The sequence below is a fragment of the Rousettus aegyptiacus genome, unplaced genomic scaffold (genome assembly GCF_014176215.1).
Source record: "Rousettus aegyptiacus isolate mRouAeg1 unplaced genomic scaffold, mRouAeg1.p scaffold_m13_p_7, whole genome shotgun sequence".
NCBI classification, from domain to species: Eukaryota; Metazoa; Chordata; class Mammalia; order Chiroptera; family Pteropodidae; genus Rousettus; species Rousettus aegyptiacus.
Genome location: NW_023416310.1, coordinates 46165282 through 46179943, shown reverse-complemented (window position 1 = coordinate 46179943; position 14662 = coordinate 46165282). Strand labels below are relative to the sequence as shown.

Here is a 14662-nt window from a genome sequence, read left to right as displayed (position 1 = left end):
CCAGGACGGTCTCCCTTGACCATGTCCACACACAGCAGGTGTGAGTAATAGGCAGTGACTGGCCAGCCCAGACCCTCTTCCCCTGGCACCTCTGCCCTCTCCCAGGCGTTCTTGCATGGGGGTCTCTTACGAAGGATGAAAATTCATGTTCAGCTCCTTCTTGAAAACATCTATATTTTCCCAGTAGATTAAGTCCATTGTCCCAAGAGGCACCAAGACACCTCCACCTCCACCCTGGGGGCATCAAGGCCTACTCCAAGATCAGAGACAGTTCTACAGGAGATAGTCATCTCTATCAAGAAGACCCACTATTCGCAAAATTATCTCCTCATAGCCTGTTGTACCTGAAGTTTGCCATTAGCATGTCCTTGTTAGTCTAAGCAGTCTGGCATATAAAGCAGCATTCCTAAGAGGTGCAAAACAATAAGACACAGGCTGCCACCAATGCTTCAGTATGAATTAGTTCTTTTTCAAAACATAGCTGGCTGAGAGCAGCCTTTGATGGAAACAGGTTAGATCAGTGGGACTTGAAGCAATTGGGGTCAGCAAGAGGGCAGCACAAAAGAAAAAAGGAAAAAGGAATGTGTCCAAAGGAACGTGTTAAGAAACCACTGTATATGCAGCTTCCCTTTACGGTAAGTCCCTTAGATGTGCTTTTGCTTTTGGTTCAATACTCCCTAAGAAGGAAGAAACAGGCTCAAGGAACTTAGGTGACCTGCCCGAGGTCACACAGCTGTTGAAACTAGACCCTAGCTCTTCCCAAAGTCCACACTCATTCCACTGGACCAGCTCATCCAGTCCTGTGTAGGGGCAGGAGGTGGAGCAACTGAAGGAGGAAGGAGGAGCAGCCGCCGAGCCGCCTGCTGGGCCCCCAGCCACTGCAGGCTCCCATGACTGACTACGCAGACCATGGGGAAGGGTGAGGCAGGCAAGGCTCTGTGTGTAGGTGAGAGACCCCTCAATGCCCCACTGTAGAGTACAACCAGGTCACTAAGATGTTGTGAATGGTTCACACTATTCCAAAGAACACGCCGTTGTAAGCACCTAAAGGAAAGCTTCTTCAAAGGCAGTAAGCACCTTGTAACTGTTCTTGGTGTAAATCTAGGGCTCCTTCTACTCTGTTTGATTAAAGGGGGCTGGGTGTGCAGAGTCACCCTGGGGTAGAGTTCCCAGATCAGATACAGGATTCCCTGTTAAGGTTATGTTCCAGATAAACAATGAATAATTTCTTAATATAAGTATGTCCCATGAAATATTGAGGCCATTCAAACTTAACTGGGTGTCTTCTATGTTTCTTTGTTGAATTTGGCCACCGTACCCTGGGCCTGGCTAGGTCCGGGCCAGAGGGTTGCTTCAGTCAAGGTGAACATCATTTCGACCCTGGTGTTTTGACCGATGGATGTTTTGACCCTGTGGAGACTTTTGCTTTCATATTTCTATTTACTGAACATTTAATTAAAAAGTACACTTACATTAATTAATTTCCACTGGAAAGGCATTTTCCAAAACAAATTAAATTTAAGGCCATTTAATTCGTTAATACATTTTCTATACAGTACAATTAAACGGTTTACCTTTTTATTAATCTTCGTTTTTATTTTACCAAAATCATTGTCACTGGAAATAATTATTTTCTGTTTAAATTTCCCAACACAGGTTTGGCTCAAAAATATATATAAATTTTTGGTTCATATCAAGTGTTACTAAATACAGTCCCTTTCCATTTTGAGTCTTCTTTTATGGAATTATTTCTATTAAGTCCAATTTTCCCAGGTCAGTGTTTACAGTTACCAACAGGATTCTTGAGTCAGTTTTACATTTCCTTTACAATTTTACCATGTGCAGTTTTAGCCATGATTTGTATAGTGATCATTTCCACCAATAATTGCATACATAAAGTATTGCCAGAGACAGATTATATTGATCTCTTAGCTAATCTATGAAAAAAAATGAGAGCAATTCCTTGCAGAAGTGCCAGCATTGCTCTAAGGCAGTGGGTGTACAACTCTGGTGCATGCTGGCCTCCGCTGGGCAGTTTCAAGAAGTGTTCGTGCCTGCACCCTACTCCAGCCTCTCCTTTAATCAATTTATTGTGCAGCCCAGACATTCACCTCTTTTAAAGCTCTTTTAAAGGTCATTCTAATACGCAGCCAAGGTTGGAACACTGTTCTAAAAAGCTGGAGCTGCACTGTCCAACACAGAGCCACTCTGAACACAAGCTACTTAAAGTTAAATTAATTAAAATTAAATAAAATTTAAGATTCGGTTCCTCAGTCACACCAGCCAACACAGAACGGTTCTATCATCTCAGAAAGCTCTATTGAGCAGTACTGGTCTGGAGTCCAGATGAGTGATCTCACCCTAGGCTGCACAGTAGAAATACCTAATACCTGGGAATCCGAAATGATGCACAGGCCCTGTCCCCAACCGATTAAATCAGAACCTCCAAGTGGGGCCAGACATCACTGATAAAAGTTATCGGTGATGCTATGGTGTAGCCTGGATTAAAAACCTCTGGATCAAAACAGCTGGTCAGGGATCAGGGTCACCCCCTCCCCTCCAGCATCTCTCTGAGAGGCCCAAAATAAACAGGAAGTTAGTTGTCCAGTGCAGCCCGGGACAAGAGTCTAGGACGTCAGCTGAGTTTGCCTGAGTGTCTCCCACCCATAGAAGTGAAGTTTCCTTTTATGTACATTTCAAACCGGATTTTATCAACACAAAGTTTATTCACCCCTGCAGTTGGCTCTGGGGTCCCTCAGGCTCAGGGTGGGTGGGGTGCTGAGCAGCCAGGAGGCAGTTCTCAGCCCAAGGTTTCCCTCTTGAGGCTTCCCAAGATCCCACTCCAGGCCAGCAGACCAGTCTGGTATAAGGAGGTCACCCCAAAACTGCCATCGGTTATCAAAGGAAACACATAAGTGCCAAATGCCCCGGCAGCCATGGGGAAAGGGAGGAGAGGGGAGGTCAAGGAGAGTAGGTAGAGAGAAAGAATAAAAGGAGAGGGGGGTGAGGATGGAAAAGAAGCAAGAAGAGAAACTTCAAGACAGAGGTACAGCGTAAGAGGGTGTAAAGAACAATGGAGGCACTGAGGGGAACTCCAGAGACAGGTAGAGGCAGAGGAGGGAGGTTAGGAAGAGGTAGAGGAGGCCACATGGAGGAGACTACAGGAGTCAACAACTGTGGAGGGTGAAAACACCGTGAGGTGTGAGGTCTAAGCGTGGGGGCCTTACGGAACTGCCTCACAGGGTAGTTCCCTCCGCAGCAGGCCCGCCCCCATGCATCCGACATGCGCACACATCACCATCCGGCTGCGTACCCTGTCGGCTCCTTCAACGAAGCCAGAATTCTTTTGTTTCCTTCCACATGTGACAGTGTTGTTTGGGCAACCTCTGAAACTCTTCAGATATTTGTGATAAGTTGAAATTTAAATTTAGTTTAATTAATATTTAATTTTTATAGAATGCAAACTTGAGATAAATGTTTGAAAAACTCAAAAAATTATATTCGAATGGTTATCAGAAAGAAGTTTCTGGTAAATTGGGAAATTTTGTGAATTAGGTCTTCTGCAAATTGGTATTTGAAGAACTGATCTCTAGCACACTGGCCCTCCAGTGAACTGGTCATATAGGAACTAGTTTTCAGAGAGCTGGCTTCCTTCCAGGAGCTGGAGGATACCCACAGGGGCCAACAAGAGGGCCCCAACGCGAAGTGCAGCCTGGTCCCTGGTATGACTTCTGACCCACAGGGCCAGGACAGCGCATGTGTGGTACTGCCCTGGCATCACCCCGAGGGCCAGCCTGGCCCTTGAATTCATCAAAAATCTGTTCACAGCCCCTGCTCTTATGTTTCCTTCGTGGTCTTAGCAATCTCCCCACAGGGCCTGTAAAATGCTGAATGTGATGATGAAAATGAAACATACATTTCCTCTGCATGTCTTACAGTAACCAGACTCGCTTTTGCCTCGCTAAGCTCTCTCCACTCCAGTATCATGAGGGAACTGAACTCTCCAGAAGGGCCCAGCCCCCTTCTGGGGCTTCCAGGAGCCTCTGAGAGGTACAGGGGGCACAGTGATTATGAGCATGTTGCAGACTTGCCCTCCAATCACGACTCTGCCATCATTCGCCTTTGAGGAACTCAACCAACCTCTCAGAGCCTCAGTTTCCCCATCTGTAACGACGACAGTTATAACAGCAGTACATAACTGACTTAAAAAGATCTTGCATATGAAGACTCAGCACAGTTGGCTAAGCTCTGAGTAAATAAATGTCAGCTGTTGTGGTTTTGCTAACACTATCCTCAGCCTGGTATCGGAGGCCCCTCCCAATCGGGCCCCACTGCTCCCTTCTTCCTGGGCTTACATGTCATGTTACCTAGGCCCACCTGCAAGGTCTTAGCCAGGCTGCCGTCCTTACTTGAACACTGGAATGCCCTCCTTTCCTCACTTCTCTAAGCCCACCCCGGCTTCCGGGTCAGTCTGTGTAGCCTTCCTCCAGGAAGCCCTCCAGTATCGCCCAGTACTCAGAGTCACTCCCTTCCTAATGAGCAGATCCACTATTCACGCTTGTTAGAGGCTGTCATGTTTTCTACAAAACATTTGTCTGTATAGTGTGAACTGATTCTAGCCCCTGCCCCCCATGCCGGCGGGGGCTGCTGAGGTCCAGGCTGGACAAGGTGGGCCCAAGTTGCCCTGGACCCCCATATCTTGTAGTCCCACCTTTGGAAGGCCCAGCAAAAGTGTCCAACACTCCCCACACATACCTCACCCTGCACCCATGGCCGGCAGAACCAGAGACAGTGGCAGCTGGGCTTTTCTTCCAAGCTTTTTAAGATTTCATACTTTCCAGGTATTTCGCAGCCTGAGACCTTCACTGGCCTTCCCCAGGTTTCTGAATCCTCTCTCCTGTCCTCTCTCTCCTCTCCACGCTAGGGTAAAACAACCTGGTGTCCCATGTCAGCTGTCCTAGTTCCCAAACAAAGGCTCCTCTATGAGCAGGTCACAAAACAGAGAGCCCATCATGCCTGATCCTCGGGCCCAGACCTCAGTAAATGGCACCAAGGGCATGAACCCACCCCTGCCGGCACCTAACACAGATGCTCGTCGTGCCCAGCAGGGTCTGTTGAACCCCTACCCTGACATTCAAGGCTATGCAGCCTCACAGGCTGCGTTTCCTAGGCCACCCTATCCCACAACGAACAGGACCATCAATCTGCACACTCAGTTGGTCCTTCACAGCCCCGACCCTACTACTAGCACATAGAAGGCCCAGAAGCTTGGTGACAAGAGAAAGGACCACAGCTCCTGCTATTCCCTGGAAACCCTCCCCATTACATACATGAAATAACAGAAAATACTGCCACAGGGAGGTGTGCAGTCAGTAGGAACCATTAACACTCTTCCAACTTCTAAACCACAAATCTTGTCTCAAGTCCTACCTCTTCCATGAAGTCTTCCCTGAGAGCTTCCTGCCAGCGGCAGCTTTGCTTTGCCTGTCTGCCTCCTGCAGTGTGCCTCTGCCCTCACCAGTCTGCATGGGGCGGGGAGAGGGCCGTGCCCAGGCAACCCTGGGCTGGAGCAAGGACACAGGGAGCCTTCTCCTCCCTGCTCCCTGGGGCACAGGCTGTCTGTGCAAACACATACACCTGATTATAGCCCATCTTCCTTCCACGCAGCCTGGGTAGCTCTCAGATTTACCCATGGCTGAGTTTCTGAGGCTACAGCTGGGCCCCTCCCCAACATCCACCCCCAGGCCAGGCCCAGGAGAGTCAGGTCTTCAGCAAATGCTGAGTTGAAACACCAGCTCTTCAGAGCCCCAATTCTGGAGTACATGTCAACCATAACCCTACTTATACATGAAGGCCAGAGACCCCTCACGTGCCTCACCTGTTCCTCCCCATCGTCTCATGGTCTTTGACCACCACGTGGAGCTCTGAGCTCTGGTCCAGAGGGATGCCCTTGAGGTCCCACTCAAAGCCCTGGAAGAAAAGGAGAAAAGACATCTTAACCTGCGATGCCCTAGGAGAAGAGACTGTGTCTGGCTCACTCTGGTCCTCCCAGAGCACTGAGCAGGCATCCATGAATGATGCTGATGGATAGAAGGATGGATGAGTAAATAAATAAATACATGAATGGCTGGGTACCAGAGCTTCAGAAGTGACAGTGAGAGCTGAAGTCAGCAGAAGAGAGAAGGAAGCCAGGTTCCCATGGTTCCCTCCCTCAATTCAATTCCACCAATCACCAGGAAAGCAGGCCAGGAGCACAGCTGGGAAAATTGCCAGGGTCTTTGAGGACCAAGATCAGTGTGCTCATCCCTGGTGGGCAGCATGAGTTAGTGCCACATTGGGGAGTCCCATCCAGAGGTCCCAGGACCCTCCTCAGAGCAAAGGCCTCCCCATACATCCCAACTCCATCCACACAGGGCTTCCAGGGTTTCTCAAGGATCACCAGGGAGCCATATATAGGGATCTGGTTGGGAGAGCAGAGGTCAGCAGGAGCCAGAGGAAAACCTAGTTAATCGGGGAGAGCTGACTGATCAGAGCTGGAAAAAAATAGAGACAAAAGACATCTTACTCCTCTTCCCCATGCTACACCCACATCACGAGTGAGATACCTCTATTTACTTGGCAGGCCAGGCTACCGACCATCCTCCCAGGTTCCTAGCACCTGGAGAATCTAGTTGGCACACGGGACCACCAGCCCCTCCCCTCCTTGACAATACCACTGAGACGGCTCCTTTCCTGCACAAGCCCCTTCACTTGTCCCCAGAGTCTGTGGCAGCAGAGAGTGAGGAAAGGAAGAAGGCTGAAAAACTCACTTACCTCATTCCACACAGGGTTCACACTGTTCTTGATGACTTTGGTTCTCTTCTTCACCCCTATGAGAGACACAAAGAGAAAGTGAGAGACTATCCCACCCCCTGCATCTCCCACCCAGGTAGGGTCAGCTTCTCGGCTCCGCACTGTAGCTTACCTGACAAAGGACACCTCAGGACAAAACCAGTGGATCCCCTGAGAACCCCCCCCCAATCCGCATGAATGCCCAACACCAACCATACAACTTCTGTCTCTCAACTCTGGGATGAAGAAACAGTAGCTCCAACAGAAATGTTTTTTAAAGTTAAATACTCAGGCCAACTCTTTTTAATAAGTTTGTTATTCACGACTTTCTGAATAAAGTTTTTTAATTATAAATTTTGACTCTAAGAATAAATGATCTTCATAGAAAACATTCCATTTTTCTTTTTAAAGACATCTACCTCCACATATTATATGATTCCATTTATATGAAATGTCCAGAACAAGCAAATCCACAGATTAGTAGCTTCCAGGGGCTGTGGGGAGATGGAAATGAAGAGTGAACACTTAACGGAGGTTTCTTTTTGGCATGATGAAATGTTCTGGAATTAGATAGTAATGATGATTGCACAACATCGTGAATATCCTAAAAACCACTTAATTGTATACTTTTAAATAATTCCTAAATGGACTGTGAACTTCAGAAGGCAGACACCATGCCTTACCATGTTAGTAACTTTAGTATATAATGAAGTACCTAGTAATTGGGTGCTAAATGAAAGGGACCTTGTTTTTCCCCAAGTTATCTGCAAGTTCACTTCACTACCAGAGGACAGACTCACTGTTCTCAGAGAACACCATAAACCTGAATTGAAAGTATGGCTGTGCGTCAATGGACAAAGGGAATGAAAGGAGGCACAGTGGGGGTGGAGCGTCCTGGGAAGGGCATCAGTTATACCCTCAAAGCTGGTCCAGGTCTGCCTTGGCTGAACCACTCTGAATCTCCCTGTGGGCTCTGTTGGTGTGACTCCAGCAGGTGGGAGACATGTGGCTTTGGAGTCATTCAAATAACAGCCACTTCTGTGTAACCTTAGGTAGGGCTTATAACCTCTCTAGGCCTTAGCTCCCTCAGCAGTAAATTGATAATAGTAAGAGTGTCTATTTTATGGGGATTTAAAGGGACATGAGATACTATCTAAGTATCTACTTCCTCGTCCCTATCAACTTCCTATGATCTACAGGAGTAACGGGAAATTCCATCTGCAGCCTCTCTTGGTCGTCTACTTAAGAGCATTTCCCGGTGCTCCTGGTTAGTATTTATTGAGTTGTGTCTGTGTGCCAAGCCCTATGTAAAGTGTTTAAACATTTTTTACTTCCTGCCTTCCCTGAAGGTGAGAACAAAAGCCCTCAATGAGATTTCACTAAGTCCTGATTAGAAGAGCCGACTCTGGGACCCTCTGAATGACATGAAGGGAGAAGTCACTAATGGGCACTACAGCCCCAAAGAGGAACAAGAAGAAATAAAACATTAACCCAGCACAATCACATGTCTTACAGACGCCAAGGAAAGGGAAGGCATGCTGCTAACTAGAAAACAGTTAAGAGAATAGTTCCTTCCTCATCATGGATGTAGGGCTGTCCTGTCCTTGGCAATTAATTTTGGCCTTGAGAGATATGGCTTTATGTGTGTAATTTAATAGACTCGGCAGCCAGGAACCATGGGGTGTCCCTCCAGACTGAAGGACACAGTGGGAAGGAATGAACTTACCATGGAGGGCTGTTCTGTCCCTCATGGAAATTCTTCACTTGCTTCCCCAGGCCTACCCGCCCAGCTCTACCCCACACTCCTAGACCAGAACCTCCCATTGCTGTAGGGTGGTGTTTTTCAAACTACTCATTGAGACCCATTGAAGGGCCATGACATCAGCTGAGTAAGTTGACCAATATGTCTTTTTAATAACAGAACAGACTAGAGAAAAAAAATCTCAAAGTACACCTTTCGTCAGAAAAGTACTATTACTTAAAATTTTTTATATTTTCACATCTATACTTGTGTGTGTACTATGCCTTGATGTAAACTGTAAATCTGTTACATGTAACAGTCCAAAAAGTTTGAAAATATTGCCTTAAAGGAGGATTGTCAGAGGAGAACTAGAGAACAAAAAAAAAATCACCATCTTGGCCCTTGAGGGCAGAGAGCCAAGACCTGTAGCAGGAATGATGAAGCACGCCGTCCTGGTCGCCCACTGGAGCCAACACTGATAAAGACCATGGGCTGAATAAGCGGAAGTGAGGAGGGCCTCAGAGACAAGAGCAGGATGAAGGTAAGAAGACAGTCCATCCTGCCGCAGCCTGTACTGGGGGCCACCCGGCTAGGCAGTCTCCACTGGCAGAAGCCCCAACATCTCCTGACACCTGAACATCAGGTGTGATCACGGCCTCATATGAGGAGCCATATAACTAACTACCCTTCTTCTCACCACCTGGTGAGATCCCCCAGCAGTCTAGACCTCAGGCTCATCTTGTGGGGACAGACACCTCTCTGTGGCCAAGGATGTTTGATAGCCCCCCCCCCCCAACTCCAAGGCCTGGACACCCACAAGGGTTACAGCGTGGAAGCGAGCATCCTGACCTTTGGCAGAGCCAGCTGCCAATCTCCAGTAGCCAACATTACAGACATCCACCGCCCAATTCAATTATAAGGTCACAGTACATTTGGGGAGAAGACAAAATGCTTGGTTTTGTAACACTGATGACAAGAGGATCTTTTGAGCTGGCGAGATCATAGAAAAGACAAACTCTAAAGCAAGGTGTTTGTTGTGGGTACACATAGGTCTGTAACGTGGGATGGTTTTATGCCTGTCAAAGGACAGTGTAAGGAAAAGCTGAGAGATACTGGTCCGTTTCCCACTACATCTCTAAGGCATCAAGGCCCAAATGTCCACCAATAGATAAATGGATAAACAGAATGTAGGATATCCATATGGTGCAACATTATTCAGACTTAAAAAGAAAGGTAATTCTGACACATGCTACCACTTGGATAAACGTTGAAAACATTATGCTAAATGAAATAAGCAAAACTCTCCCCCCCAAAATTATATGATTCCACTTATATGAGGTATCTAGAAAAGTCAAATTCATAGAGACAGAAAGAATAGAAGTTAACAAGGGCTAGGGGGAGGAAGGATGAGGAATTATTATTTATTGGGTATGGAGTTTCAGTTTAGGATAATAAAAAAAGTTCTGAAGATGGAGGGTGGTGATGGCTGCGCGACAATGTAAATGTGCTAAATGCCATTGACTTGTGCATTTAAAAACGGTTAAAATGGCAAATTTTGTTATGTATATTTTACCACAACAACAACAAAAAAGAAAGAACCTTTTTTAAGGCACCAAGAAATGAAATAGCTCAACGCAAAGACTGAGTTTCTGTCCCTAGTATGTGAGGGACATTGACTTTCATGGAGGAGAATGATGTCAACAAAGATGCACAGATATTGTCCATACTTGTCCTGTGCCTGGTACTATGCTGGATGCAGGATAATTAAAGAAGTGGATGCAGCAGCCATTCTGCCCTCATATCCAAGTTAAGAAAGAAGCAATTTCTGCTTCCTGGAGCTGAAAAAGTAGAGATCACCCGATAGCCCCAAGGTAACCCCCAATAAACCAGCTCCCTGGTATTCACACCCGCGCACAGTGCCCGTCCGCACTGACTTGAGCCAGCCCTGTGGCTCAGAGAAGGTCCAGCAACTTCCACTTTCATGCCCTGGGGAACCCTGAGTGGCCTTGTAAGAAATCCAGCTACTCTGCTGGAGGGATTGTGCTAGAAGCCTCACGGTGGGAGACATGGAGGGAGAGGCCCAGGAGTCCCCGCACCCCATCGGGAGGGCTGCGGAAGCAAAGATAGGGACAGTCACGGGCTATCAGGAAAGTCCAGCATCTCAAAGAGATATTTACACACCCATGTTCATAGCATTATTCACAGTAGCTAAAATGTGTTAGCATCAACAAATAAATAGATAAGCAAAAACGTGGGCTGTATATACAATGAATATTATTCAGTCTTTAAAAAGAAGGAAATTCTGACACATACTACAACGTGGATGGACCTCGAGGACATTATGCTAAGTGAAATAAGCCAGTTACCAGAGGCTTGGGGAGGAGGGAATGGGAAGATATTATGTAGAGGGTATAGAGTTTCAATTGGGGAAGATGAAAGAGTTCTGGAGATGGATGGTGGTGATGGTAGCACAACAGTGTGAAAGTGCTTAATACCAATGAATTATATATTTAAAAATGGTTAAGATGGTAAATTATGTAAAAGTCCACGCAGGAGATGTGAGAACACAGGCTATGGGGCTGGGGATTCTTCTCTAGTGTCTGGGTGGGGAAGAAGGTAGGGAGAAGAGCGGAGGATGTTTCAGGTTCTGACAGGGATGCATGGGTGGCTGGAGGTGCCATTCACCTAGAGAGGGGTCAGAGAGAAGAGGAAATGGGGTGTTTTGGACCTCCAGAGAGAGACAGGATGTTTCTGCCCAACATGACAGGACTGTCAGAAGCTGCATGGCACCTTGATGAGCCTCTCACTTATTCCTCAAATGTTTATTGAGGACTTGCTCTGTCCTGGGCACCCTTGTGACACCTCATTAGAATCCCCATCAGAGAAAGTGACAGACATTCAGAGTATCAGCAGACAACCAAAGGCAGCGGCAACTGAAAGGATAGCCCTGGCTTCTGCTGAAGCTTTACATCTTGGCGCAGATGCCCTCGACAAAAAAGGCAGGCAGATTCTGATCACTCTGATATCTGCCATGCCACCTGAGTCCTGACTCAAGCCTGGGCACCCCGAGAACTTGGCGGTTGTCGCTTCTGCTGCCCTACCCAGCAGAAGTCCTGCTCTTCTCACCCTCAAGATCTCCAGCTTGACCTCTGTCTTTCTAAATCCTAACCAAAATCACACTCTCCAGGAAGTAAGGAGCCAGGAAGTGGGGGTGGTGGGCGCATACACTGGCTGCAGTGGAATATACTCTGAGAGGAGTAATCTTTAAACTCAAAGCCCAGTGAGAACTGGGGAAGATATCTGAAACATCTATGACAAATTTTTATTTTCTTAATATATAAAGAGCACTTACTAATTAAGAAAAAGAAATATCCTGGCTCCCTCAAAATGGGCAAATTCAAAAGCAATTCAGTAAAAAATAAAGACGAATAGGTAATAACTTTGAAATATCACAAACGCTGTTTGAACTAAGAAATTGTTAAAGATTTGCATGATAAAGCTTTGCATTAGCGGGATTGTAAGGAAACAAGCCCCTCTACTCTGCTGATGGGAGGGTAAAGTTGGTACAGATTTTCAGAAGAGCAATTTGAGAAATGCAGAAAAGCCTAAATACATCAATAACCTCTGACACAGCAAAGCCACTTTCGACATTTACCCAAAAGAAATAATTAAATATGTAGGCAAAGATTTAGACACCAGGATATTTCTCACAATGACAGTGTAATTTAAGCATTGACTATAAATATAAAAAGTTTAATATAACCTAAATATTCATCAATATTCAGGAGTCGAATAACTGAATTATGGTGCATCCATATATTAAAATACTATGCAGACATTTAAAAAGATGTGTAGAAGAATATTTACTGACATAGAAAAATGACTCTGGATATTGCCAAGTGCAAATGTAAATTGGTAAACATTTGAAAAAAAAGTTATCTGGAGTAGGATTACCTCTCGAAAGTTACAGGGTCTCAGGACTTCTGGTAGAGGGATGGGACCAACAAGGCTCTATTTCTTCACCTGGGCGGTATATATGGCTCTTCCCTTCATAATTTATTCATTAAGGTAGAGTTTCTCAATCTTGGCACTATTAACACTGAGGCTAGATATTTCTTAATTGTGAGTGTGATGAGGGCAGGGAGGATGGCTGTCCTGTGCACTATAGGATGTTTAACAGCAACCGTGGCCTCTACTCATTAGATGACAGTCAAGCGCGCGCACACGCGCACACACACACACACACGCGCACACACACACACACACACACACACACACACACACCAGTGATGACAACACCAAGTGTCTCCAGACAATACCAAATGTCCCCGAAGTAACAAAATTACCCCCAGTCGAGAATCCCTGCATCAAAGCATACATTTGTGTTTGATATACTTTATTTGAGAATTAAGTTTTACCACTAAAATTGCTTTTCTTAACAAGAGAAAAAAAGAATCTCAGAGGACATTTGTGAGATTGTTAACAAATTAATTCAAAGTGCCAAGATTTGGGGCCATATTACTTTTGCTTTAGGCCTTTCTGTCTTGCATCCTTTTTTACATTGAGTACATATTATGTTCACAAAAAATAAAACAGAAGGTTATTTTCAATGCTTTAAAGACAGTTTTAACGTTTTAAAAGCTAAATTCAGAGGAATTCAGTGCCCTAAAGCTCACTTTCCCAACACAAATGAGTTAAGTCTGCCCCTCACAAGTGTCTCCACAGTCTCGATCTCCCGGGCTCCCCAGGAGATAAAAAAAAAAAAAGAGGAGGAAGAGAAAGGGGAAGGGGTTAGCTGAAGAGACATGGGAGGAATGAGGGAGAAAAAAGAGAGAGAGACTCAGTTTTCTGGCTGGGAAGCTGAGGGAAACAGATAGAAGTTCACCAATTGGAGATGGTGAGAGAGCCAGCCTTCAAGAAAATAAGATGTTTGGCTTCCAAAATAATGGGGATCTGGTTTTGTTCTTCTTGGATACATTCCCAGCACCTGGAACAGCACCTGGCATGTAGGAGAGGCTCGATAAATATGTGTTCCATGAACTAAGTGCATGAATGGAGGAACATAAATATTCACATTACAGGGTGGAACATGGGCAGGACAGAAAAAAGATACAGTTGCCAAATGGGATAGGAAATGAAGCTGCTCCTTCACAAAGGTGATTGGTCAAAAATATCTACCACAGCCCAGGTACTCATGGTAGTCACGGTTAACTGATTGATTAATTAATTAATACAAGAACAAAAAAGTCATAAGAATTCATTAATTGCCTCTACCCTGAAGCCCTGAGAAAAAGAAACCAAAAACGTACCCTTAGAATATGGTCTCTGGGAGCTCAGAGTCTATTTTGGGAGGCAGGTCCTGAAATTACATCCAAGGCTGGAATGCCCAGGGAACAACTGCAAGAAAAGTGGGGCCAGCCAGGCCCACGCTCTTGGGGCTGCATGTAGGAGCCAAGCACATAGTGCAGGCTGGCTTCTCTGCAAGCAGGACACAGTTCCGTCCGTGCCATTAGGGGTTTGGGCTCAGGGGTTCTCAACCCTGCCTGGGCATCTTACACATCTGGAGATTGTTTAGAAACAACTATAGTTGGGCCCTTCCTTCAAAAATTTAGCTCAAGAAAGAAGGGGACAGGGAGGCTGGCAGTAGATATTTTTAGAGCTCCCATATGATTCTGATGTGCAGCCAGGATTGAGTACCGCAGCACAGACGATCCGTAAATTCTGGTCTTATTCTATCAGTCCCAAACTCTAACATGAATACACTTTGGGGTGGGTGTGGGGGATGTTACATTAATTTTGCCTGTCACCACATCTCACATTAATTTCTCTCAATGTGTGTTTCCAAAATTGAACCACCTGTGACACATCAGTGTTCAGTGCTGTTTCTCAGGTCACTTAGACCTACTGCATCAGAACCTCTGTGAGAGGACTCAAGAATCTGTCTTTCAAGCGCAGTCTCTTGAGGCTGGACCAGAAAGGGCACAAACGCTACTGAATGTCGATATGCACCCGGCTTTGGGCATCATGATAAATAGGATAGGCTGCCGCTCTCAAGGAATCATGGCATCCTAAGTATGAAACTGAGTACTG

At 45.9% G+C, this 14662-nt stretch overlaps 1 protein-coding gene across 26 annotated transcripts in view; it reads right to left on the bottom strand.

Annotated features, from left to right (window-relative positions):
• DYSF (dysferlin) overlaps nt 1–14662 on the bottom strand; it is a 197936-nt gene that overhangs the window by 172491 nt on the left and 10783 nt on the right. For all 26 annotated transcript variants that reach the window (XM_016130568.2, XM_016130569.2, XM_036224020.1 and 23 more), the window contains 2 exons: nt 6814–6869; nt 5879–5970 (listed from right to left, as the gene is read on the bottom strand). In XM_016130568.2, coding sequence (XP_015986054.2) covers nt 5879–5970; nt 6814–6869 — 148 coding nt within the window. The remainder of the gene's footprint in view (nt 1–5878; nt 5971–6813; nt 6870–14662) is intronic.